At 40.1% G+C, this 27307-nt stretch overlaps 1 protein-coding gene across 1 annotated transcript in view; it reads left to right on the top strand.

Moving 5' to 3' along the window:
- The window catches only part of LOC126779709 (uncharacterized), a 70256-nt gene extending 44206 nt beyond the window's left edge, over positions 1-26050 (top strand). The window contains 15 exon segments of the mRNA XM_050503870.1: positions 1918-2030; positions 4521-4589; positions 7461-7543; positions 8964-9105; positions 10179-10248; positions 12312-12525; positions 13102-13236; positions 19213-19332; positions 19927-20034; positions 20251-20319; positions 20536-20712; positions 20915-21004; positions 21317-21518; positions 21584-21696; positions 22131-26050. Coding sequence (XP_050359827.1) covers positions 1918-2030; positions 4521-4589; positions 7461-7543; positions 8964-9105; positions 10179-10248; positions 12312-12525; positions 13102-13236; positions 19213-19332; positions 19927-20034; positions 20251-20319; positions 20536-20712; positions 20915-21004; positions 21317-21518; positions 21584-21696; positions 22131-22193 — 1768 coding nt within the window. The 3' untranslated portion in view covers positions 22194-26050.
- The last annotated feature ends 1257 nt before the right edge of the window (positions 26051-27307 follow it).

The raw sequence follows: 27307 nt of genomic DNA, 5'->3' as shown, positions 1-27307 counted from the left end.
CTGCAGCTTGAACATCTGCATTGCCACGTAATGGATTGTTTCTCTCTGTTTATCGGTAATGGCAACTTCTTGCAGGCTCCGGTCGAGTTGGAGCGACCTCGACCCCCTTGGTATACACAGTATAGATCGTGTAAAGTTTATGTCGGTATGTGCTAATTTTAGTGCGATGCATCGATTTTAATAGGATCTCTTGTGAATAATTGTACGTTTTTAGGCGCTTAGTATAATTAGGTTCATTTGTATAAGAGTTAAAAAGTTTGTACATAAATAAATCTCGCAACTTGACTTTTAAACTACGTCTAATTGACGTCGTTGGTTTGAATCTTAAGTACATGTTTTTTTATTTTTTTATTATAGAATAGGAAGGCGGACGAGCATATGGGCCACCTGATGGTAAGTGATCACCAAACGCCCTTAGACATTGGCATTGTAAGAAATGGTAACCATCGCTTACATAGCCAATGCGCCACCAACCTTGGGAACTAAGATTTTATGTCCCTTGTGCCTGTAATTACACTGGCTGACTCACCCTTCAAACCGGAACACAACAATACTCAATCAAGTATTGCTGTTTTGCGGTAGAATATCTGATGAGTACTAGGTACCACCCACCTACCCAGACGAGCTTGAAAAAAGCTCTACCACCAGTATCATGTAAACAAATATTCAATACATCAAAATTTTAATACTTTAATTTTAATTATGATTTCGCCGATTGATTTTTTATATATTATACGATATAACAATGACATTATTTATTATTTAATTTTGAGATTTTTAAAAATTACTGATGACTTTTTGTTACTTTTAATTTGAATTTGATTAGATTGAATCTGGAAGTGCTATGTACACTTGTGATTGACATGCATATTAGATAAACTATTACTCTTTTATAAATTAATTTTTTTAATGCTTTATATGTACGTTGTAAGTGTGCTATTACAAATAAATAAATGATCAATCTGCTGTGACGATCTAGTGGCTTGTACTGTACTTCAAGTCCCGGTCGGTTCATGAAAACCCTTTGTTTTTTTGACAACGCATATATGCGAAATTTCATCATTAGTTGAGTAGTTAAGCGTAACAAACAAACGAACTCACTTTCGCATTTGTAATATCAGTAAGGATTAATATATATCCATATAATATGCGATTGGCAGATGTTGATTCGAAAAAATATTGTTTTTATGTGACCTTAGGGAAGCAGTGTTATGAAGGTCTCATGTCAAAGGTTAAGAAGGCAGATGTACATTGGGCCACTCGATGGTTCTCGATGGTGTTCGTCAACATATAACATATCGATATATAAGAATAAGAAAACATTTATTCAGACAAACAAACATATCAGACATATTGTTACAATAAATGAATGGAAAAATGTATATAATACATTAACCTAATGAATATAAGAAAACAAAAAACTAACTGTAATTATATTAAAATTACAAAACAAAATAAACCGATGATCGTGGGTTCAAACCCGGGCAAGCACAACCGTATTTACATGTGCTTAGTTTGTGATTATAATTCATCTCGTGCTTAACGGTGAAGGTAAACATCGTGAGGAAACCTGCATGTGTCTAATTTCAGTAAAATTCTACCACATGTGTATTCCACCAACCCGCATTGGAGAAGCGTGGAGTAAGCTCCAAACCTTCTACTCAAAAAGGGAAAAGAGGCCTTAGCCCAGCAGTGGGATAGATTGTTACTAAATGTTTATTTATGTTATGTATACTCTGCTTTTTGTTTCTTTCATTTTCCTTAAGTGCGCTTGGAAGAGAGCGCTGTGGTATCGACAAGACCGCCTTTTATATGTCTGAGTTAATTGGTATGTAATAAAGTATTTGTATGAGGATCGTATCGATTAATCTCCTGACAGCTGGTATATCTTTATAACGAGTGTGTCGTTTGTTACAGCGATGGCAGCAGCGCTGGCAGCCCGAAGGAGGCGTGCGTGGCGCAGTCGCCGCCGCCCGCGCCCGCTAAGCGCCATCCCCACCATCACCACGAGCAGAGACGATTGAGCGTCGGTTAGTAACTCTTTTAGCATATAGGAAGTGGGGAAGGTGCCTGTACCCCTAATAACGTATATGCAATTTCATGATGGTCGGTTGAGAAGTTAAGCCGGTAAAGCGTAACAAACATTTAAGCCTAAATGTGAAAACATTTTAATATTAGTTAGGGCGTGTTAGGTTTGTGCCAAAACGGAAAGTCAAAAAATCTGGACTGTGGCATTATGTACGGTGATGATGATAAAGATGTTGAAGGATGTTCGTCACGAACTGAATCGCACGCTGCTTCGCTCATAGAAAATGAACGTGTAAAAATATAAACCAATTCACCCTTGGGGTCTAAGATGATGTGACCTCAGGCCTGTATTTACCCTGGCTCACTTATCATTTGAACCGGAACACGGCAATACTAACCTCCAGTTCATTGCTCATTGGATGCCTATCGCGTCATCAGCCGCCGACCAATAATCGTTTAGATAAATGCAAAATTAATTAATTTAAACGGTTTTGAGCTTATTTCACCACGCTGCAGGTTACCTCACGATGTGTCCCTTCGACGACGAGCACGAGATGGATTACAAACACAAATATAAGGGATCTGCTAAAAACCATTGAAAACCCGTGCTTTTTTTCGACTCGGCTATACTGCGCTGGCTTCTTTTGCCTTAAAACGTGTTACATCTAATTTAAATTGTTCTTTTTTGGTTATTTCTGTATGTGCTGTGTAGTGTTTTGATTCACACTCCTTAATCAAAGTCAAAGTCTGGACTATCTTGGCTTATATAATACCACCCGGTGGTGAGTACCACCCGGAACTTTGTTGCATGTGTTAGGTGCCCTATGTTTTTATAATATAATTTTATAATGATCGGTTGAGTACTTTACTGTATACTTTATTGTAAACCACAAACAGAAAAAAAGTACAAAAAATGGATACAGCCTAAATAAAAGTAGCATACAATTTTGGCGACCTTATCGCTATATAGCGCTCTCTTTTAGGCAACCAACGGTGTAGTAGTTAAGATGTGAAAGCGTAACAAACAAACAAACTCGCTTTCGCATGTATATTATTTATTTAATTTATATTTATTGGTCCAGAAAACATGATGCAAATCAAACAAAAAAAAACCGTTAGAATTTGTTTTGGGAAATACGAATGATTTAATTTTTCTCAATGCCGACACGTTATGCGCTTAAAAGTTGACAAAGTACAAATAAGCGTCTAACCTACGATAACAATGAAGACCTTAGCTTACAAAATATTATAAACATTTTTGTTTTTAATTTTTGCAAGGATACGCTATTATAGGATACGTATTCTTCGACTACATTTAATTTAAAGTCGCCAACACGATAACTCAGTGACTCTGAGTGGGGCGAGAGTTGAGATAAACTAAAACACGTCGATACAATGTTACCGCACGCACGGACAGAAATAGGCCGTTATCAGCGCGCCGGGCGTGTCTGTGACATCGCTATGGTGCATCATAAGTATGTGGGAAATGCCAGGTCCACGAATCTTTTGTGTACTTTTAAATTATTGGGATTGCTATTAAATATAGATCAATAGTTTTAGTTGGGGGGGGGGGGGGCAGATGTTTGGTAAAAGTAGCCTAGGGGTTAAAGTTTGCTGCGTATCACATTTCATCTAAATCAGTTTAATGGTTTAGCCTTGAAAGCTTAACAGACAGTTTAGCATTTATAATATTAGTAAAGATTATTGTATTTAAAATATTCTTTAGAAAATAAATTGTTATAAGTTCGGAAGCATAATAGGCCAAGTTGGAACTGTGTTAGCGCAGTGCAGTGTACATAGACCACAATATCAATATCTAAACTTACTCTATTCAGGTCGGTTCTTGCTTATGCAATTACACCGAGAAGTACCGCCGAGAAACTCGGTAGTTCATATTTTCCTCAAATTAAATAATATAGTCGACTATATACAATTAAATCGATGGAAGTGGAAATATTTTATTTCCTAATATAGTTTATTAAATGAAAAAATTTACGTCGCAATTTATTTGTTGCCTAAGACAAATTTCTTTAACGCCCGAATTTGAGGGCGAGCCCCGCTGAGCTATCACGTGCATGTGTTGTTTAAAAAATTCGTCGTTCATTCATTCGTGTCCTTTGGTTTCCGTCAGAGTAGAGTAGTTCATCTCAAGCCGTTATGTCGTAAGAGTGGACCCCGAGGTTGAGCGCAATAAATATATAGAATTTTGTAAACAAGGCCTCTTGCCTGGTCTGTAGGGTTTTCATTAAAATATCTATGAAAAAAGAGTGCACTTAGGGAGGTTTTCCTGTTAAGCATATCAGTCAATATCACCAGCAGTCACTATCAGCATAAGTAAGCAAAGCCAATAAGGGTTGCGTGGTTCCGCTGCGCTGTCTGCAAAAAAATGATAATAATGGGTTTGGGCTTTGTAAATAGAATATTTTTTATCTAATTGATCTCTAGAACCTATAATAAAGTATAATAAATGTGTCTATAATTGTGGTTATCAGGCGGAGGAGCGGGCGGCTCGCGTCGCGCCGAGCGTCGCACCGCCGGCCCCTCCGAGCGCCGCCGAGCAGGTACTCACTGTCAATCAATCGTATCGTCGCCGTCTAGTCATTCTAGAAGAACTAACTCGGTACTCGATGGTAGTAATTGAGAAGAAAAACCTTTTTATGACTAGCGAATAACACTGTTTTATCTTATTTTATAATATGAAATTCTCTTATGTATATAAATTTATTTCGTGTATATCGGAAATGGCTCTACGATTTGGCTCAAATTTTGAAACGTATATATTTTAGGTGTCTTGCCTGAAAAAATGCTCATTTTTGTTTTTTCACAAAAAAAAAAAATATAACCACTAATTAGTGCTGAGTGAAACTCGGTCACAGATTCTAATCGATTATATTATCAACCAACGGAAGTGGTACAGTATCTCCAACACGTGAATCTTAATCGAAGATTCGGAGTACGTCCGAGCAAGCACCATTGAGTTTTTTTCATAGCCTGATTGTCAACCCGGTACTTCGGTATCTGGAGCCTTATAAAGTAGCAACTGGACTAACGAGACACGAAGTACATCCCCACATGAAGAACTGGTAGGTAGTAGCTATATGATAATTAATCTCGTAATGAAAATGACGATTCCGAGGCGCTTTAACGGCTAAGGTCACACTGCGAAATCACAACCCGCCTTTTACACGACTGGAAAAGGAGTGTAATGTTTTCAGGGCTCATGTAAAAGCATGTGAGTTTCTTTCACCATACATTTTAAATGTCTGAAGAGATGAGGATGTATGGGATATCGCTAATTGACTGAATCCTATCATCATCCCGAGCGACACAGTACAGTGATTGTCAATTTTTTACTCTTTTGGCAGCAATCTTTGAAAACGTCGTAATAAGTAATTTATTTCTTAACGCGATTGTTTTTGTTATGTTTTGATTTACGCACACACAAAGACTGCCACGTTTGTTGTGTGAATTTCTAGTTCGCTAAATGTAAGAAAGTTACCATAGACCACGCAACGTTCTATTATCTATAACCATATGACAGATGTACGTTTTTTCAGTATAAATTAGTCGTTAACGCTCTCGCGCCGAACGCTCGACATGCGACGCTTCGTGTCGTTGATATAATCTGTGCATAAACGATATTGCATGTAATATTTAAATTATTAATTTAAAAAAAAAATAGGTTTCGAAAACATAATGTGAAAAAGAAATTACCAGTTCGTCTACGTGAAGGGGTTTTTTCGCTTGTTTGTAAGGCTTGGAGCGTGGTGCGCTGCTCCAATACGGGTTACACGTGTCGCAGATTTTCTTCTGACATAGCAGGTTTCCTAGCAGTAGCTCGAGATGAACTGTAAACACAAATTAAACTAATGAATATTCAGTAGCGCTCGGGTTTGAACCCAAAATCTTCGGTGAAAATTCACACGTTTTAACCACGGCGATCCCAGCACTCGGCCTCCCAGTAATTATTGTCTACAAAGCCATATCAATACTTCAAGAATCCGTACGATTATATTAAAGAACCGCAAGTACGTCGTTGTACCACAAGTATTATAAATTAATGGAAATAAAATATTTGTTTGTACATTATTGTATAACATTAATATATACATACAGAAAATTGCCTAGTAGTAAAAAATGTGTAGTACAAATGCCGGTCCGATGGCTAATTAGCCATTTCTTTTACACAACCCAAACGAAAGAGAGACCTTTAAATAGAAGAAGAGACAATCGGTTACAATTTTTCATCAATTGTATCCAAATTACATTTATAAATATATCCTGTATGAAAATCAAATACTAATTCCAAGCTCTTTTACCATTTTTGTAATCTTGTACAGAATAATTTCTTATTTGTAAATGCATTTTTAATACGTTTGGGTTTTGGGCATCATGTCATTATTAGTTTGAAATATAAAAATGAGAAATAGTAAGCAAAATGCGAAACCAGTCCACTTTAGCATACGAAGCGTTACGCAAAAGGGGAAAGTTGCTCCCACACCATGGATGCCGCGCGATACGAACGAGTTCTTTTTAGGTTTTTGAATCACGGCCGAATGTCTGAACTTGATTTATTTGAGAAACGTTATCTTACACTTTGATATTTTTAAACGAAAATATCAACATAGCATAATATTGCCTGTGTGTACATTTAAATTAAATAATATTTAATACTTCCGATACCTTATCAGTTATTTTTGGAGTCGTTGTCGATATGTAAATAGATAGACTTGAACTGTTAAAGTCGGTTTTTTATTTAAGTTTAAAAGTTATTTTTAAAATGGAGGATATAAAAAATTTAAATATATATGTATATTGAACGCATTGTGAATGAGAGATTGTTGGGTTACTTGTCGTTTTTTCGCAACTGGTGATCGCTTTACATTTACTTGTATATGGTAACTATGATTCTTTGATCAAACAAAAGTAAATTGGCTCTTTAAATAAGTGGTTTATATACACCGGGTACGCGATATTGTGATATATAATGACCGTCTAATTCTATTCCACTTTTCCCAAAATATTATTTATTCGAGTCAGCTTTGTATCGTCATGTTACAGGATACAATTAAATGTAAAGCTACCACCGGTCTGACTGTAGATTCTAGCGAGGAGAGTTGCCAAGGAATTCAATGGTTACTCTTTCTATCTTATGGAATTCATAGCCAACTATCTTAGTATTTTTATACAACTAGTAGCCAAGGGATCGCAAAAATTGCAGGTTTTTTTTCAGGAAAAGCAGCTATATATTTAACTTACACATAAAAAGCAAAACATTGTCTAAATACAAACTTCGAGCCAAATCGTTAGACCCGTTTCCGAGATGCGAAAAACATATATGCACATAAAAGAATTACTCACTTAAGTTTATGAGATGTGGCATAATTTTTGAACTCGAATTTGCTTTCACGAAATATTTATTCGTTCCACAGAGATGCGCGTGAGCCCGGGCGCCGGCGCGGGACCCTCCGCCGAGTCGCCTCACCTCCATCACGCGACACATCACCACCATATGGTTCGTTCGACGAAAAGTTTTATATTTCACTTCTTTTTTTAAATGTTTATTGCACACAAACACAAACAAAAAAAAATAATACTACAAATATAAAAAAGCATGTAATGTTCGAAAGCATTATCGAATGCAATATATGATTCAATAAAAACTGACAGACAATGCTCCGCTCAACTCTGGATTTTGTTGTATCCATTCTGGTGCGGCGTGTGAATCTGTTTATGAGCACTATCCGACACTAACAAACTTCTCATTCACAAGCCTGAATCATCATCATCTGAAGTATCATCCTCAACATCGAGATGAGTGGTAGTCAATGTATTGCGATTTTTATATTTATTTAATATTTTTTCTTGCGTAATGCCATCTATACAAATAAATAAAATAAAATCTGTTTTGTGATTTAAAAATTATTGCCTCTTTTCAAGTTAAAAATGTGTTTTTATTTTAATGTTATACTACCGCTGTTAACTAATAATTGAAATATTTCATATGTATAATTATAAAAGGCATTATGCACGTTTAAATGATAGTTTGAAAATTTTTCACAAATGAGCGTCACGCTGGCGAATAATGGCGATAAAATTTAAAAAAAAAAATCAGTATTAGAGACGAGAGCTCGTACGTGTACATTGTATCGTAACGTATATATAACGTTATTGTATAACATTACATGAAACTGAATTAATTATCTGTTTAGTTTAGAGTGAAATGTGTGCTAATGTATGCAACACCACCGTTAATAATAGAACGTTGTGCAATAGATATGATATAGCATCGTGCGTTTGTTATATACGCTTAGAATATAATTATGTTTATTTAAAATTGTAATAGTTTAATTAAAAAAAAAACGGGCGTTCCACATGGTGTTATATTGGGTCAACAATTGTTTTTGATACACATAGATGGCGTTTTATTTCAATAAGCTTATAGAAAACTTTTTTATATATATTCGTATGAGTATTAATGTGAGTACAGACGGACAATTGTACCAAGCAATGGTAGCTGGGAACATCGGCTCTGTAAGAAGTGTTAACTATTCATTACTCATACATAGCCTTTAACGTGGACCGAACCATAACATATAAGGATACATGTCACTCTTCACCACCGCAATGTAGAGTATTGCTGTTTGGCAACAGAATAACTGATTAGGAGGTGGTACCATCGAGGAAGATTTGCATCGAGCTCTACCACCAGTGATGGTAAACTATTTATTTATTTTGTTCCTGTTGTATATAATATATTGATATTGCTTTGCGACATTCGAAATTAGCAAAATTTCACTTTTCTGTATTTTTAAGTTATTAGTTTATGGTGTGGAAATGAACGAATAAAATTGGTGTATTTATTATTTAATAGAAAAAGTTTCAACAATTATCTACGCATTATTTTACAGTGTTGTTTTTGTAATTTATTACAGGACACTAATCCTCTAGAAGGCACCGCCCCCATCGTAGAGTCAGTGGTGAGCGGCGCCGGCTCCTCGGACGGGGAGCTCTCCAGCAAGCCCGGTGACAGCCCCACGAGGAAGAGGAGGAGGATCTCTAGGCATTTATCCTCTGGTATGTGCACGTTTCATCATCCTAATCCAAAATCCTGAGGAGATTTTGTAGTCAATGTAATGTAATATCTCGTTTAAAACCCACAGCTCCTGACAAAGGCTTTCTTCTGTTTAGGAAATCTTTTAGAGCTCGTTCTTAAAGTCTTCGAGAATTTATTTTGACCTCAAATATTAAACTTCACACAATTGTTTCAACAGTTACTTAAAAAGTTTTTAAATACATGGTAAAAATTGCAAACAATTAGCGAGTTTTTTCTATGAAATGCACATTTTTCATAGCCAAGGGGTATTCTTGATATTTAAAGCACATTGTAATAATATTCCCTCCGTCCATTGTAAGCAGGCCATTATTGTAATCAGAATATTATACACCAGCAATAGTTATACGGTCGTTGAATTTTAATATCGAATTAACATTTCGACGCGTGCTGACGAATATTTTAATAACAGTAGCAAATGACCAGTGGGCCTCGTCTGTTAGGGCAGATGTGGAGCGTAGCCCACAATGTCAGCCCAAGGCTGCTTGTCAGGCAAGCTCATGCGAAATGGAATTTCAATATTCTTTATTCAAGTAGTCTCATATACTTTAGAATCGATATAGAATTACATTGAATTTAAAACAACCAACTGGCAATAATGTTAGCATTTCCTCGTTGTCTCAATGAAAAACATTGTCGAATATAATATATGTACATATGTACAATTTGATTTATGTCTCATGGAAATTAGCGACTACGAACTCTACGCGTCTTTGTATAAACGTGCATACATATTACACACATACAAGTTAAAAATAACAGCGTAATATATTGCCAATAAATATGTAATCTTAATATTAACTTCCTGTTCCGTTTCCTGGACCAACGCGTCCACTGCGGCAGACGTCCTGCCTGTTGTGTACACCAATTGTAATGCCGATTGATTGAATGATACATACGTTGGTGTGCTTCAGCGACATCGGTCTAACATCATCGAAGTCTATTCATAAGCTGATATACAAACAACGTAATCCATTGATATATATATAGTTTGTGTTTCCGTGTGTCAATGATGATCTCGGTCTGACCATTGCAGGCGAGAGCAACGTGTCGGTGGCGGCGCCGCCCGTCGAGAGGCGGACGCCCAGACACCACTACCAGCCCCCGTGAGTACTCTAACGAATATATTAGATAACCTTCATTTATTCATTGATCACGAGCTACTCGTTACGGCTTCGCACGGGTGATACATGTAACTCTGTGTTCACGTTTCAGCCAGTTTACGCGAAACCTCTCATGAATTATACACCTAAACCTAAATCATGAACCACTCCGTACGTTGGTTCGTTAAATTCTTAGTTTTTAAATTTATCGCTTTCAGACAGACAAACAGACAGAGACGGCGGGAGGACTTTGATTTCTAATATATAGCGTCTAGTGATAGTTATAATATTATACTGGTGGTAGGGCTTTGTGCAAGCCCGTCTGGGTAGGTACCACCCACTCATCAGATATTCTACCGCAAAACAGCAATACTTGATATTGTTGTGTTACGGTTTGAAGGGTGAGTGAGCCAGTGTAATTACAGGCACAAGGGACATAAAATCTTAGTTCCCAAGGTTGGTGGCGCATTGGCTATAAGCGATGGTTGACATTTCTTACAATGCCAATGTCTAAGGGCATTTGGTGACCACTTACCATCAGGTGGCCCATATGCTCGTCCACCTTCTTATTCTATAAAAAAAAAAAATGCAAATATTTATAATTTTTTAATGTCAAATCGAATGTTACTCATTCAAGGGATGGTCTACGAGTCTCTCGTTGAATAACATTTCAACTTTTTAGAATAAGAGGAGATAGATCTAAGTAAGATTGCAAGATTTGACTGAACAAACAAACAAACATTGCAAGTTGGAAAAAGCTAGTTTTGTTTGTAATAATTTTTATTATAATTCATAATTGTGAATATAAAAGTTGTTGCAATATCTTTTTGGTTTTCATTTTAATCGTTCGCGTTGAATATTCATGAACGAATCTTGAGGACGTAACACGCGCGGGCGAGCCGGTCTTTCGCTTTCGTACGGTCGCCTGACTGTGACGGAAACGCAGCAGAGTTACTGTAGCGAGGGTACTCGCCGTTGTTGGAGTTCACGATCAGGCAGACAGCGCAGACCCGTACTGATATATGAGCCTGTAGCTAAATTGACAAATACTAACGACTACAAGATCCTCAGTAACCTACACACTGTACGTCTACGGTTCTACAACAAGATAAAATTTCAAAAAATTGTAAAAGAAAAAAAGGGCCGAGATGGCCCTGTGGTAAGAACGCGTGAATCTTAATCGATGATCGTGGGTTCAAACCCGGGCAAGCACCACTGAATTTTCATGTGCTTAATTTGTGATTATAATTTATCTCGTGCTTTACGGTGAAGGAAAACATCGTGAGGAAACCTGCATGTGTCTAATTTCACTGAAATTCTGCCACATGTGAATTCTACCAACCCGCATTGGAGCAGCGTGGTGGAATAAGCTCCAAACCTTCTCCTCAAAAAGAGGAGAGGAGGCCTTTAGCCCAGCAGTGGGACATTCACAGGCTGTTACGGTGACGGGTAAAAGAACGCTTGTGCGCTAAAGGTTAATACAATTAATGAATTTATGGATGAAAGCACCTCCTGGATATTTATTTTTTTACACATTTTTTTTCTTTTTTAACTTCAAGATGATTTCTTAAGCGGTTGAAACGTGAAAGCATAATTAAGAAAGGAACAAACTTTCTTATTATTTTAACATGAACACATTGAGTCATCGTATACTCCACAATTTAAGGAGCGACAAAATCTCTCTACATTAGTATTTGTGGTAAGGCTTTGTGACATTCTGTTCGTGAGTGATTTTAACGCCAAAAGTCAAAGTCGGCCAGTGTAGTTAGAGGCCCAAATGACGTAACGTAACACAACATTTTTGTCTGACGAATGTGGTCATCACGTTGTCTGACTGTCTGCTAATTGTGCATTAAAAATAAAACGAGTGAATGTCGTCCATTGGTTCAAACACGATCACTAATCATCACGTGGTTCGGAAACGTGTATGTCACCACGACCGTCGCTAGATGATTTAACAACAGCTAAAGGTTACAACGGGCTGCGTCTTACGAGTGTGGTGATGTTATACTTCATAATCGCGGAGGTCGAACTGTTGTCGACTTATCAAGTTCTTACAATTCCAGTCGTCGCGTCCGCTACTTGAGCGGCAACGGCGCGGGAGTGTGGCACGAGCGCCTGCTGGACCAGCACCCGGGGCACCCGACGCACCAGGCTCACCCTCACCCCGCGCACCCCGCGCACCCTGCGCACCCCGCGCACCCCGCGCACCCCGCGCACCCGGGGCACCTCCCGCACGCGCACGCGCACCACACGCCTCTGCTGCTGGATATCAATCAGGTCAGTGTTACTCTTATTAAATACATAATGTTTTGGTATCTCTTGCGTCGGCCTAGTTTCCTGGTACGTGGGTAACAATATGTAAATATCCCATTGCCGGATAAAGGTTTCCTCTCCCCTCGAGCTTAATTGGGAGCTCGGTGCCAGAGGACATGCAGGGTTCCTTACGATGTTTTCCCTTACCGTCGAGTACAAGATGAATTACAAATACAAACTGAGAACACGAATGTAGCGGTGCTTGTCCGAGTTCCAAGATTCATTTCCTGGTACTTAACATAAATTATAATTGTAGCCGATTTGATCTCGATTGTTCGAGACTCCTTCCAACCTTCCTTCCAACTATGGAATGCTTTGCCTGAGTCCGTACTTCCTGATAGGTACAATGTTGGTGTCTTCAAATCCAGAGTAAACAGGTTTCTTTTAGGCAAGCGTGCTACATCTTAGACCGTGTCGATGCTTAACATCAGGCAAGTCAACGGTCAAACGCTGGCCTATTAATTGTAAAAAAAAACCTCCGAGTACGGAGGTCGGTCAAGGGGTACCAATGTCAGCGTGTTTATAAGCCCCCCCCCACAGATGTCGCTCCGCGGCGCCCGGCTCAGCGCGCTGGGCGGCGGCGTGGGCTGGCCGCACCACGCGCACGCGCACCACGCGCACCACGCGCACCACCCGCCGCCGCACGCGCACCGCGACCACCCCACGCGGACGCAGGTACAGATGCGTCGAGAACTATTTCAAAACAAATAGCATTTTTTAACGCACAGTTATTTTTAAATCGTCAAACAATTAAAAATGTAATTGTAATATTTATTAAACAATTATTTAAAGACAAAGTATTATATTGAAAGGATCATTGAGTCATAAATCGGTTGTATAATCACGCTCGGTGTTTGTAATAATGAAATCTTTGAAATATTTCAGGAAATAAAAACTTTTTATTTTTTTTACAACAAATCGGGAACACACATATCATATTATTTAATTTACTTCCACTACGATTACATGTACTGTTCTATGTGATGATTTTGTATAAAACGATAACATAAGTAGGAACTTCTAGGAATTATTCAAACAACACCATGAATGTAGTGAGATTAATATCACGAGATGAAAATAGTTGACACTAATATCGCCTTTAATTATAACAGCGCAAGGGAGAGTTTGGTGTGAATTATTTTGTTGATATGAATTTTGTTTTTGTTTAGTATGTAAGTTTGTTGTGATCATAATAATTAAGTCGATGATTTTTTTTTTTACATTCGTTGTAAGGCTGTATAATTTTATTCTGTAATGTTAATATGCTGTGAATGTACATTCTGTATACGTCAGTTATTTTTTTTATGGAATCGATGGTATGTAGTAGTATGTTATTCAATTCGATAATCGAGTTTTATTCGATAATGTATGTCTACAGATGTATGTTTCCGAACATATTATGACTTATTTTGGTTTAAAAGTGTATGAAATATGTTTGAAAGTGTTTCCTTGTCAATCTGGGCATAGCATAAACCAATGAAGAATTGTTCTCCGGAATCGAAACCTCGGAACTGTGTTATTGGGCTGTCAGTATTGTCGATAAAGTGTTAAGAGGACTCGGCCGTCGGAGAACATTGCGCGACTTGCATATTTGATACTCGTGGAGGAATGAAACGACATTCATAAGTCAATTGAGCACGGTGCGGTCGTGCTATGTTCTTCGATAAAATGTCGCGCGAAACGTAGAACGTGATCAAAAACGCATTTTCGTTTTCATATTTTACTCGACGTATTTATGTAAGCCAATAGTGGTGTTCTATTGGAAACTATCTCAGGGATCCAAATTTCATATTTTTCGCGTCGTAACAGTTAAGACGTGTGCCATCGCCCTGTAAATTTTACGCGAAGTGTTTTACCGGCGTATTGCGTTTCACGATTCGCGCGGCTTGCGCACAGCGTATTGCGTATTGCGTATCGCGTGTCGCGTGTCGTTCGTCGTGGTACAAGCGTGGCGCTGCAGGTGGCGGGCGTGGCTGCGGGCGAGCTGTGGCCGGCCGTGCTGCCCGCGCTGCCGCACGCTCACTTACGCTATCAGGTACAGACAACGCGCCCCCCAACCCCTCACCACACACACACACAAACACACATCACGGCACAGGTGATCTCGCCGATACGCTAACAAATTCTACCCACTTCAATGGATATATAATTCCATCTTCCGATCTAACTTATCTTTCAGTCCTATGTATATCTTATTAATCCCCTTAGAAAATTTTATATTATATATAAAAGTGATTGATTATCGTCAAGTTCCTTATGGTTTCGAATCTTTTCCAAATAGTTCACACTGTACTTCTTAAGCTATTTCTTATGTTTGCCCAATTTTAGTCCAACACTTGACCGTGCTGTGCTCCTGTCTTTAACTCGTACGCTGCACGCACTGCGATTCGTCCTGTCCGAACAAAGCTTGCAATTGGCGTGTGCTAGTAACTTCGCTGGGGAGCACATCATGTCGCCCGACCTGGCGACGCGTGCATGCACTAACGTTGATTTGGAATCTCTAGAACTTTCCATCGCCCCCGAAACAGCTTGGTAGCTCGTTCCGTAACTTACGCTTATCACTCCTCGACATAGTGATCGAGCGCCACGTTTTCGACTCGGTTATAAAGATTACGATTGTGTTTCCTGGTAACCTTCAATGACCGATCGCTCGGTGCTCTTCCATTGTTTTGAAGGGTCGATGTCGAGGCGTGTTTAACTTTATCCTAAGTAAGAGATTTTAGATCAATGCACCCACTCACATCTGCACCGCTACATCCTATTACAATAGACATGATTGGTCCGCTACAGCTTCCCTGGCCCGTCTCGGGTTTCAGTTAGCGTCTGAAGTTTAGATAGTGTCTACAATTCTTTAACTTAGTGTATTGAGGTCTTTTGTAATTAATTTGTGCGTGGCTGGACCTGTGGCTTGTTGGACGTTTACTTGGTGACGCTCTATCAGGTCGACCATTTCGTGAGTTCCGATGCGTGAACGAGTATTCATATCATCGTCGACTTTTACGCGTCGATTTCCGCTTTGAACACTGAACGAACTCACGTCCTGGTCTCACGTGTAACTCGGTTCCACTTCCGTCCCGATTACAGCTTCAGGTGTCTGGTGCGTTGTATTGCTTAGTTTACTGTCCAGGTCGCCTGCTCTGGGTTACTCTGTATTAGTGTTCACAGTGACCGGTCCAGGTTTATATGTTTTGGGAGTCAATGCGCCTTGTGAGTTTTCTGTACGCTTATTTTTTATATTCACTAATAAAATTTCATCAATTCCGCATAACACGGCGCTTTGAACGAAAAGGTTTTTAAGTGCATTGGAATTTTGTGGCTAATGAAAACCCTCTATAATAGTTGTAATGTAAAATATTTTATTCATATCTTCATGTGGTCCAGTTTCCACGTCTGTTTCGCCGCGCGTCTGTCGCGAGAGGTGGAGGCTGGATAGACCGTCTCTCCGTAGTACAGTAATACTTAGACGTATGTTCCCTTGAGCTGCAATGTACACGGCACGCGATGTTACGTTCTACCAACGAGGAGGGCGACCCACACCCGTGCTTTCATTTATACAATAGTTTGTTGACTCGATGTCTCGACCTAGCCAAGTAATGTATATGTACACACGTCAACTCTAGCACGGACTGATATGCATGCCCAGATTATATATATCGATACTGTGAATGATATTGGTAACTTGCGGCGAGGAGGGTACTAGTGTTAATCTTATGTGATAAATATGTAAATGTCGCTTGTATAATGTAAGCTTGCGGTTACGGCCGCGGTAGTCGTACGGTCCGCGACGAAGTTCTACCTCCATTCGACTGACTTGTCTGTTATTTTAAAGAGAGCGAACTTTGTCGCCTGCCGTACCTCGCATTCTAAGCTCGTTTTCTGTAAGAACTCTTTACTACTATTGTTATGTACCGGACGTTGCACGAACGGCGTACTGTACGGCGTGTTCGTTTAGCAGTTGCTAGTATGTCGACGCATGCGTCGTGCGACGTCCGAACTTTTGAAAAGGTGAGATGGCGTGCGGGAGCGGGCTCACTAATACATTCACTCACCGGTTAACGTGTGACGCGGTCCGAGACCTCGCCTCCCGTATATCTATCTACCGCTCCCGGCGACCGCCGGCCGCCGCGCCACGCCGACGGTCCGGACGGTGACTGCCGTATCAAACAATCAATACACTCGCTTGATGTCATTTTTTTGCTTCCACGACCTTGAAATGTTCAAACATTGATAATAAATGAAATTGCTTGACTTTTTATTTTCAACCGACATGAGCTTTTGTATTAACTTTGCGGTTTGACACTGTCATTGCAACTTAGTAATTAGTGAGTAGATCGATATATGGGCGAGTCGCCGAGGACGGTTCACACTTGACTATCTTCTCAACGTCCGCTACTCTGAGCACCTGTCATGTTAGACATTTTTATATAAGCTTGGCTCGTGTGATTGTGGCCCGCGCATTGCAAACTAAACTCTATTGTGTTAGTGATTAAATACATTTTTATATATCCTTAATATGTAATTAGTTTTCAGTGCAAACGGTATTTTTTTTTAATATATTTAAAGCAGGCAAATGGATTGTGATTAACAGAGCGGCTCCTAGACGCAGTGTGACGTAGCGAGGTGGCGGTAGGCTGCATAGAGACGTGTGCATCACAGTTACCTTATATACCTTACTTTATGTAATACATAGACTCAGTGCACAATGCTTGGTGACATATAGGTACCACGTGCTAACTCTGAGCGTCATAGGCTGATGCGATATAGATTCGACCAATCAGAAGGCACAATTCTGGATGCTCTCATTTGATTGGTCGCCTCAGACGATGACGCTTAAAGTCAGCCACGCCATTCAGTTTTCGATGTTTTATTCATGTTACACTTCCGAACTGACTCCGATTTTTTTCGTTTATTTTAAAATTAACACTATTTATTTTTTTAAACTGTGCCAAAATCTGGCGCCATTTACAACAATAGCTTCATAATATATTATTCATTATATAAACGAATGCCATGGCGCCGGAGTTAGGTTTATATACAGCATGCTTCACTGAGCTCATTCTGTTTTGTTCTGTAAATATCGTACCGCCGAGTTATTACAAGCTACGAATGTTTTGATCTTGCGCAACGAACGGACGATATGGCTACGAAAACTTGCTGTATTTTTCATTCGCTTTGTATAACTTCAAAATGTCTTTAGTAAATGTAATCGAGCCTAGATTTTTGGGATGAATTAAGTATAGCGTTTCTTGCTACCACAGATTATGCATTTTTTTAACAATTTCAGTGCTATGGCCAAAGTAAATTCACTTAGTCCCGGTCGACTGCGACCTTCCAAATATTTTTTTCGCCGACTAACCCTCACGTTTAAATATTACATATATTTTTATTATACGTGTGTCGCATGCATCGGTTTCCCATTCGATACCCTGTGAATGTGCTCCGTGTTCTTCGTGTACGATAATTTTATCGGTCGTTTGAAGTTTTCGATCCGTGTGTATCGACGTCGCTCGCGACCGTTGGCCAATGGGATCGCGTAATGGCGTGATCAATGACCAATGAGTCACGGCCGCGGTCTCACACCGGTCGATTCTTTCGACACCCTCGCCACACTTTATTTACCATTTTTGCCGCTAGCAACTCAAGCTTTGGTATTTTTGTAGATTGGTTAAAAATAAAATATGAAAATATTTGGCTGGTCGCTTTCATTATTAGACTTGGCTGTTTCCTACGATACGCTCTATCAATGTGAAAATAAATAACACATATTTATAGTTATAACTCGACGACGCGTTAAGGGTGCGGTTATTAACAGGGGCGCTAATAAATTCGTTATGTTGTTAAAACTTAGCTCTGAGATTTTACCTCGTTCTGTTTTATTAATTGCTGCTTCCATCATATCGTCGCCTGTTTTTGTATTTTTACTTTTAATATCGCAATTATTTCGTAAGCAGACGTTATTTGTCTGTTGTTATATTTCGTTTTCTTATACTTTTAATTTATGTTTCATATTAAATAAATCATCAAATTTTTCGTTTTCAATATTCTCTCTCTGTTCACACTCGCTTGTCAGTTTTTTTTATTTAAAATGAACGAGATGAATATCTTATAAGCTTCGGTTGACCAACAAGCGCCTGCTACTCTGTGTTCTGGTTTAGGGTTTTTTTTTTGTTTCATAAACGGAAGCGATTACGTCACAAACGTTATAATATATCTTTCGACATCTGTCGTAGTTGAGATCTAAGCGTGTTTTAATTTAAAATTGTATTAGTAAGTGACGTAATCGCTTCGTATGTATACGGATAATCGTTGCGACGTTGCGATGGATAAATGTTCCGAGGCCTTGGTGTTTTAATTGCGACATATTTAGAATTATCTTTATTAAAGTTTTTATTTCATCCTTAATAATTTATGTAATTTCATAATATACACTATTCACGAATACTTGAAAAATCAATTTATTATCAGTTTCCGAACTGACTTTTTGTTAGTTACTTTTGTCTTCACCGTTATATGTTGCTATCAAAATCGCGATATTTGTACAACTCGTTCGTGAACATTGTCGCTAAAACACGTTCGGTTCCGTCGCATCGTTCGCCGCGACCCGTGTCGTGCCGCGTGCGGGCGCGACGTAACACTCGTGCGTTGCGGCAGATGGGCGGCGTGTACGCGCACGGGCTGCAGTACCACGGCAGCTTCGCGCCGCCGCCGCCCCCGCGGGGACCCTTCGCGTCTCCGCCTCACCCACACACACACTACATTGCCAATTCTCAGGTGAGTCCAACTTTTATATTATAGAAAAGCCCACATAAAGTGATGCATAATTTATACTAACTTGAAGGAGTAATATCGAGTACTACGCTACTACGTAAATTATAATAGCTCACCCAAATCAAATCATCCACCAAAAAGTTATAATAATATCACTACATATTATGAAAAACAGTCCACCGTCGCGTCTGTCTGTCTGTCTGTACGCGATAAACTCGAACGGATTCTCATACAATTTTCACCAATGGAAGATTTGATTTATGTCGAAGGTTTAGGTAAACATTTCCTTGAAGTATTGTGTAAACTGGCTGTGACGTTGGATATGAGGTGGATCGTAGAAGATGTCGGAAAAAAATATGCCGACTGGAAGCTTACGTTATATAAGTTTTATGCAGATTCCCGTTCTACCCGTGCGAAGCCGGGACGGGTAGCTAGTTATAGACAATATTATGAGTCTGATGTACGATCAATCGATCAGATGTACGTCACTCTCGTGACAATTATATTTGTTCATTTAGTACTATTCGTTTGTTTTGAAACGGAGCTCGTCTTAAAATATACTATAATGGAAGTTTTCATCACAAATCGAATCCGCAGCAACGTGCGGAGGGCGGTCGGCTCGAGATGCTGAGCGGCGACGGCGCGCTGTCGCCGCTGCAGGCCGCGCCCGACCTGCACCACGCGCCGCTGCTGCTCGCCACCGAGGTGAGCCGGGACCGCCATGTATTATTCGATCAGATACAGACGAAGAACAATTTCTCTTCTAAAAGTTTGATTCACTTTTGTTATGAATATACAACGCCGCATAAGTACAAACATAATTCTTTGCTGTTTGTTTCATTTTCATAACGATTATTAGTCTGTTTCTGTTTGATTAGTAACGCTTTGAAGTGTGTGCTAAACGCTTTGAATCGTTTCTAGGCTCGAGGTACTCCACTGGAGCTGATGGCGCCGCATCACGCTCGACATGCGTTATCTCATCATCATCACGTAAGAGTTTTTGTATTATTGCTCAGTTTTAATGTTATCACGTATATGTAGCTTTATTAAGTTATACATTTATATACATTATCACCAACCCGCATTGGAGCAGCGTGGTGGAATAAGCTCCAAGCCTTCTCCTCAAAAAGGGAGAGGAGGCCTTAGCCCAGCAGTGGGATATTTACAGGCTGTTACTTACTTAATTTTTTTTTACTTATACATTAGCAGCGGCGCAGTGGCTCCGGTGTCGGCGTGGGCGGGGGAGTGGGAGTGGGCGTGGGTGTGGGCGTGGTGGGCGCGGGCTCGCGCGCGGCGCGGCCGTACGTGCGCGCCGCGCCGCGCTGGGCCGCGCACGCGCACCCGCACGCGCACCCGCACACCGTGCACCACATACACGCGCAGGTGCGTCGCTGTACTTTACTATACTACAAATATTACAAAAATGGAAGTTTGTATGTTTGTTACTCACTAATCACACGAAAACGTACGGGCGATGGACGGAACTAGATGAAATTTTGAATATAAGTAGCTTAGCTCAACACCTCGACAAACTTAGCTCAACAGCTGCCATCTAGAATAATAAACATAACTCCCGTGTTCGCAGGGCGGCGGCGGGCTGGTGTCGGCGGCGCTGCCGGCGCAGTTGCACGTGGCGTCGCCGCTGTCGCTGCCGCCGCCACCGCCGACCTATCAGGTGAACATTTTATTAAGTTTACTACCTTGGAAATTCTGCTAGACAGTTGTATTCTCTGTGGCATATTACTGCTCTCCGACGAGATGGCGAGCCCCGATTAGATGACAGAACTTTCTCAGAGACGTGCAGACGATTTTTACAGTCTGTTTAGTTTTTTTTACGTCGGCTCAAATTAATTTGTAAAATAAAGAAATCGGTGAAACTATACGGGAACTACGGATCTAAGAGAGAAACAACGACGCGTCTGTCCGGTGTTTCGCCGTATTAAAGAAGTAGAATATCGATTTAACGAAAAAAAAGTGTGTGACGCAGGTGTTCCTCAACCTGCTGGCCATGTTCCCGCTGTCGCCGTACGCGGAGGCGCGCGACGAGGCCGGCGACTCGCCCGAGACCGAGAACTACGAGGCGCTGCTGTCGCTGGCGGAGCGCCTCGGCGAGGCCAAGCCGAGGGGCCTCGCGAGGCACGAGATCGACCTGCTGCCCTCCTACAAGTATTCCGAGCAGACGCACCAGGGTAAGGACGCGGCGAAGGCGAGTCGCAGGCTTGGCCTCCCCCCACTGACGGTCGGCGTGTTGCAGGCGAGCAGACGTCGTGCGTGGTGTGCATGTGCGAGTTCGAGACGCGACAGACGCTGCGCGTGCTGCCGTGCGCGCACGAGTTCCACGCCAAGTGCGTCGACAAGTGGCTGCGGGTACCGACCATGCTACATACACTATTAGTTTACTGTCTGATTGACATCTGACGTTACCTGTTGCGTTTAGGTTCTTACACTCCCAACTTTATAGAGAGCAAGTTCAACCCTAACTCTTTCGCTGTAGATTTGTGGACGGCATTTATAGGCCGAGTTAAGTAGCGTAAAAGCCCGAAAATGCTCCTCAGCGTAGTACAGGCCTGCTCTTTTAAGGTGAATAAAGGTGAAGGTATGGATCTTTTCCCACGACGCTGCACAAATGTAGGGTAGCGGTACACGTGTCACAGAAACTCATGTGGCACGTGTAGCTTTCCCCGTAATGTTTCCTTTAATTTGAATCCGCGATTTTCAATATAAAATACAGCAGTCAATTTACTATAATTGATTATACATATTAGTAAAAGTTTTGATTTATATTTTGTTCTCTATTTCAGTCAAACCGGACGTGTCCGATATGCAGAGGAAATGCGTCGGAGTATTTCAATAATTCAGAGTGACTCGGGCGAGATCGTCGTCCTCACGGCGTCGGCGATAAGCGCGCCGGGCCGGCCCGGACCGGCCTACTGCGTGTGTGCTGACTGGCATCGCGGAGCATGCTCTATGAGATACATTCGAAATGCTAAAATCAAATAATTTCCCCAAAATCTTCCCGAGCGCGCCGCCACATTGTCCCGCGCGCTCGCCAGCTGATTTGGACTCTCCGAGTAACGACATAGAGGCGATAATCCACAATTTCTCTCAGCCGTGTGATGTGTGTGAGCTACTTTAGTCTGTATTTGTATCGACCTTACGAGCGCAAATTCCATAATTTAGTTTTTAGGGCGAAATGGATAATCGTTGAATGCGTTGATAGTTTTAGTTTTTTGTGTAATTTCAAAGTTACCCGATGATGCCCGACGTGGATACTTAAGCGTGCCCGGCCCGGGTGCGAGGTCTAGGCTTAGGTTAGTGGTCGCGAGCCAGGCTCCGACGGTCGTATCTTCCTTAGTGATTTCTTGTTTATCGTTAACGTGTCGAGCGCCGCCGGTCGTCGTTTACGGAATCCATGTTGTAATAGTTTTGTATAAAATCGCTTATGTAAAAGATGGCCGACGGCGCGTTATTGTGAACAGCATGCATTTTTATTGTTTCGCTTTTAACTTCGGAGTTATTAAGTATTTCCTTAGCGACGCCTCGTTTAGTCTAACCCGGAGCGTGTCTGTGTTGTGCAGTGTAACTGACGAACCGCGGGAGAGAGACGCAAACGTATCTTTAACACGAGGGATTAAATAGAAAAACGCTTGAAAATGATTTAATAAAATTCTCTAAATGAACTGTCGTTGGTGATTCTCCCGCGTTTATAAGCAATAATTGTCTCAGTGCAATAAGTGTTCGTATGTACGTCTGTATATCTTAAATTAATAGAAACTTGTAAATAGTTAAATGGTTTTCGTTGGAGTGAGTTAACGTTGCTGCGTGCTTGAAGGGACCGCTCTCACTTGACCAAACGGTTGAATTGAATGTTCTTGAGTGCGCGTGCGTGTGTGCGTGCGCGCGCGCGTGCGTGCGTGCGTGCGTTAGACGGTGTCGGTCGCTCATCTTTAGTCGTAATATCATCACATATATTTTTTTTATATTTTATTTAAACTAATTTTTTGATCAAAGTAAACTAACAATATGTTAGATCGATAAGGTTCAAAATCATTTGCGCGTCGCGCTCGCTCGACTGAGACGCGTCTCGACGCGTCGTCGGCGTCGTCGGAGTATTCTGCACCTTAACGTTCAACTTACAACGAATGTTCGCCTTGTTTTTGTATTGTTGAGTTTTATTACTAACTGTTTTGAACTTGCACTGTGTTACAGTTACAGTTATATTTGCTTTTATATATTCGCGAGGGTCGTGTTTGCGGCACTTGTTGGGCTTTGTTGTATGGATGGGCAACGAGAATTAATTCTAACATATTAAGCGCGGGAATACAACTCAAAATATGCTTTATTCAAACGCTTGCTACAATTTTGAATCGTAATATACAAGATTCATTAAAAATATAGATATTATAAGAATTATAATTGTACTTTAATATCATTTTAACCGACGGGAAGCTCAATTTACCACAAATTAAATTACGTATATTAATTGCTCTTGCAACTCTGGGTGAACTGTCACTTAGCCTAACTTAGTTATATGGATATCGAAAGTAGATCCACTGTTCGGTTCGTGAAAACGTCACAGTTATTATACTTTCCGTTAATAAGTAATTAGCAAAATTGTCTGGAACTGCAACATGGTGTGGGTCAGTCGCGGTGTCGGTGTGTGGCTTCCATTACTTAAGGTTCACGTTAGTTCTAGACTAACTGTTATGTTTAGTTATCGCTACTTAGATATGGGCGAGGTGGGGCGCGTCGCGCGTCGTGTCGTGTCGCTCGCGTGCAGCTGACTCCCGTTCGTGACTAATTTCAGACCGGCAAACTTAGATGTCGCGTTATATAACATTCATATAACTTCACGCTTCCGATTGTATCTTTGATAGATTTCCAGGATTTCTTATAACTACTATACTTAAAATAGTTACAAGTTATCGTTTCAAAAAAAAAAAAATGCAATAATTACTCGCGTTCTTGGCTAGTGTTTGTTGAGGATTGGAAATATATCATTGTAAATTCAATATCAGTTCCAAAAGTAATATTAAAATACAAATGTCAGAATAATATTTCCTACGAGTTAAATATATATCTCGTACTTCTCGCGCGCCGTGCCCGCCTCGCGTCGCAGTGCCATGTATGTCTGTCCCGTGTTCGTAATAGCTCATCGCTGGTGGTCGCTGCGTGTGTTTGTGTACCCTCTTGCCATTACCTGAGCTCCGATACGAACGCGTTTTAACAAATATTTTATAGAACAACTTTATTTTGTAACTTATCGTTCCAGAGTGATGTTTTTGATACATGATATGATACCGGTTTTCTATAAATGTAGTTTTTGTGCGGCCACCAGTCTGTACTCACGGTTATGTTATCGTTGCTACGTGTGTGAGAGCTCTTCCGATTCTTCTTCAATCGTTTTAATATAAATAATCGTCAAATTCAAAAATAATAGTTTTCTTTAGTTTGCAGTAAATTTAATTAATACAACACATAACTTGAAAGTGTTTGGCTGAGAAAATGAAGAAAATTAATATTGGTGTCAACTTCCGTTAAAATACAACTGTCTGTTGTTAAAAAAAATCTATGAAAGTTAAAACTGATCTCTCGAGACGTTTCTTTGTACATTATAACTTGAATGAAGTCGCTCTCACCCCCCATCCCCGATTTAACTATAAGCTTATTACGTCTAGGTCTGTTTTAGTTTTATATCGCATTTGACAACCCTTGGGGCATCTTTAGTTACATGGAGGTTTATGAAATATTATTGCGTTTGGTTATTGTTTTTGTATAATTTATCAAGTTCTAATAGGAACTTCAGCAAATGACTCTACATCTAAAAATAAGGCTAAAATTCAATATGTGGTAACGAATGATAATTCATGTTACGCGGTTTGAAGATCGGCTTGCGAAGATTTGATCCGAATTAGCTGAAACAGACGAAGTAACCGCATTCGTTTCATAATTCTAAATATATTTCGTTGTGATGCTGTCAACGTACAAACAGACGAAATTTTATCGAAATGTTTCCAAAAAGCATTGGTCTCGTGGCGTCATGTACCACGCGGAAGGACTCCAAGTGGTGACCACGGTCCCTTTACGTTGAACTCATCTATTTTTCTCGTGTTGATATTTTAGCGCTGTTTTTTTAGAATGCAAATCAATTAACCTTAGTTTTACATTTTCTCATAACAATGTTTTATTTTATTATTATTTTTTTGTATCGTTACTACGTTAGTTCAATTTCTATACTTTACTTAAAATTGTGCCTTATTGCAAACATGTTAAGTTTAATTTCATTTCACTTATTTTAAGTTTTAGATAATTAGAGGCGAAATTATGTATAATTATGGCTTTTTTTTGTTTGTATATCTCATCCGTTACAGACCTGTGTTGAAATCGTACACATATAGAGTTTGAAATCATTGGCAGTGGGACGACTGCATCCGGTCGTCTCCGTCGCACCGCGTCACCTGTGACAGTACGGATGACCTATATGTCTACGTTTGAAATTAACTGTGATTTGTATTTGAAGTTGACAACTTCACTTTCTGTCATTCGAAGTTGACAGCTGTCAGTAGCTTACACCAGCCATTTACCAAAGTACTGTGTAACGTATATGTATAGACCGTCCGGGGAGACTTGATGGTGGCGAGGATCGAGTCTCGTCGGGCGCGCTGCATCCGCCTCATTGTGCTCAGTCGTTTTTATTTTTATTAAATGCACTGCTAATTTATTTATTTTTATTTATTTTTTTATCCCGTCTACCTTTACACATAACCCACTATTCGAACAGTATTGGTTATTTTTTATATTTAATTATTGAATCAAAATCAATGACGAGGACTAAACTACACAACACCCTAGTGTGTCATGACCTTCTTACGACCACACTTACGTAGCTGTTAAAGGGTTTTCAAGTACACAAGTACACAAGTACACAAGTACACAAGTACACAAGTACACAAGTATAGGGCGGGACTTATTAGTACTATAACTGTCATATCTTACGTACGCCACTCCCCGCCCCCGCGCCGGTTACCGCTGTCACCCTCGATGCACCAGTTTTGTCAATATTTTTAAGCCCCTTGAGATAAATAGGTAAATCCATAGGATAAATCTTCTAAGGTACACTCGCAAAAAATATTTTTAACTAGAAAAAAACTTTTAGAATTTTATATGTCATTTTATAATGGGTTGTAATGGTCGTTAAATTGAAAACTTATTTTCCTCTACACAACCTGACGGGTACCACTAGTGTCAAATTTATTACGATAAATATCTGCATCCTAGACATTTGCTCCTGGAGCACTGAACTTTGCACTGGATACTGCGAGGTCTTCGCCTTTATTTCGTTCTTTGCTAAGACGTGCTGTCTTCGTTTGGACTCGACACAAGATTGAAACATATAATTATATGCGTGTGGTATAGATTTTCGGCTTAGTTGAAGTGATTCCTGTAATATATTAACGTATACAGAATGAATATATAGAATTCTGGATTATCTTGTGAAAATCTTTTACACTTACTTGATGCCTGTCGAATTTTAATCGTAGTTCTAACAGCACTGTAACTGTATTTACACATCAGAAGGGATTTACTGTTCACATTGATTAAAAGATAATTAACTCGTCTGCTGTTCATACAAACTGAGTCGAGTTGAAGTGACCTTTACGTCACTTACTTAGATAGTGTTGCCAAATTCATATTGTTCACTGACAGCTGTCACTGCGTCCCAGAGGACCCGGGGGGTCATGTTGCGAGGAACATCGTAATAGCTTCCTATTGTAAAATAGCACAGTCCATGTAGAATAGCGCGGTGTAAATAGTTCGTGTACTTACTGTAATGTATAGTGGTCATATAAAACGTATTTTTGCATGACTTTAATATGTATGTTTCTAAACGTTCGTGTGTCCGCTACACACTCGTCCCCTAACGTTTCGCTCCAATCGCTTCGTCCAGACGTCCGCACCGTCCTCGCGTTACGAATAC

Source organism: Nymphalis io, chromosome 29 (genome assembly GCF_905147045.1).
Source record: "Nymphalis io chromosome 29, ilAglIoxx1.1, whole genome shotgun sequence".
In the NCBI taxonomy this organism is placed as follows: Eukaryota; Metazoa; Arthropoda; class Insecta; order Lepidoptera; family Nymphalidae; genus Nymphalis; species Nymphalis io.
The sequence above is the reverse complement of the archived record's forward strand: the minus strand, read 5'-3'. Positions and strand labels throughout refer to the sequence as shown.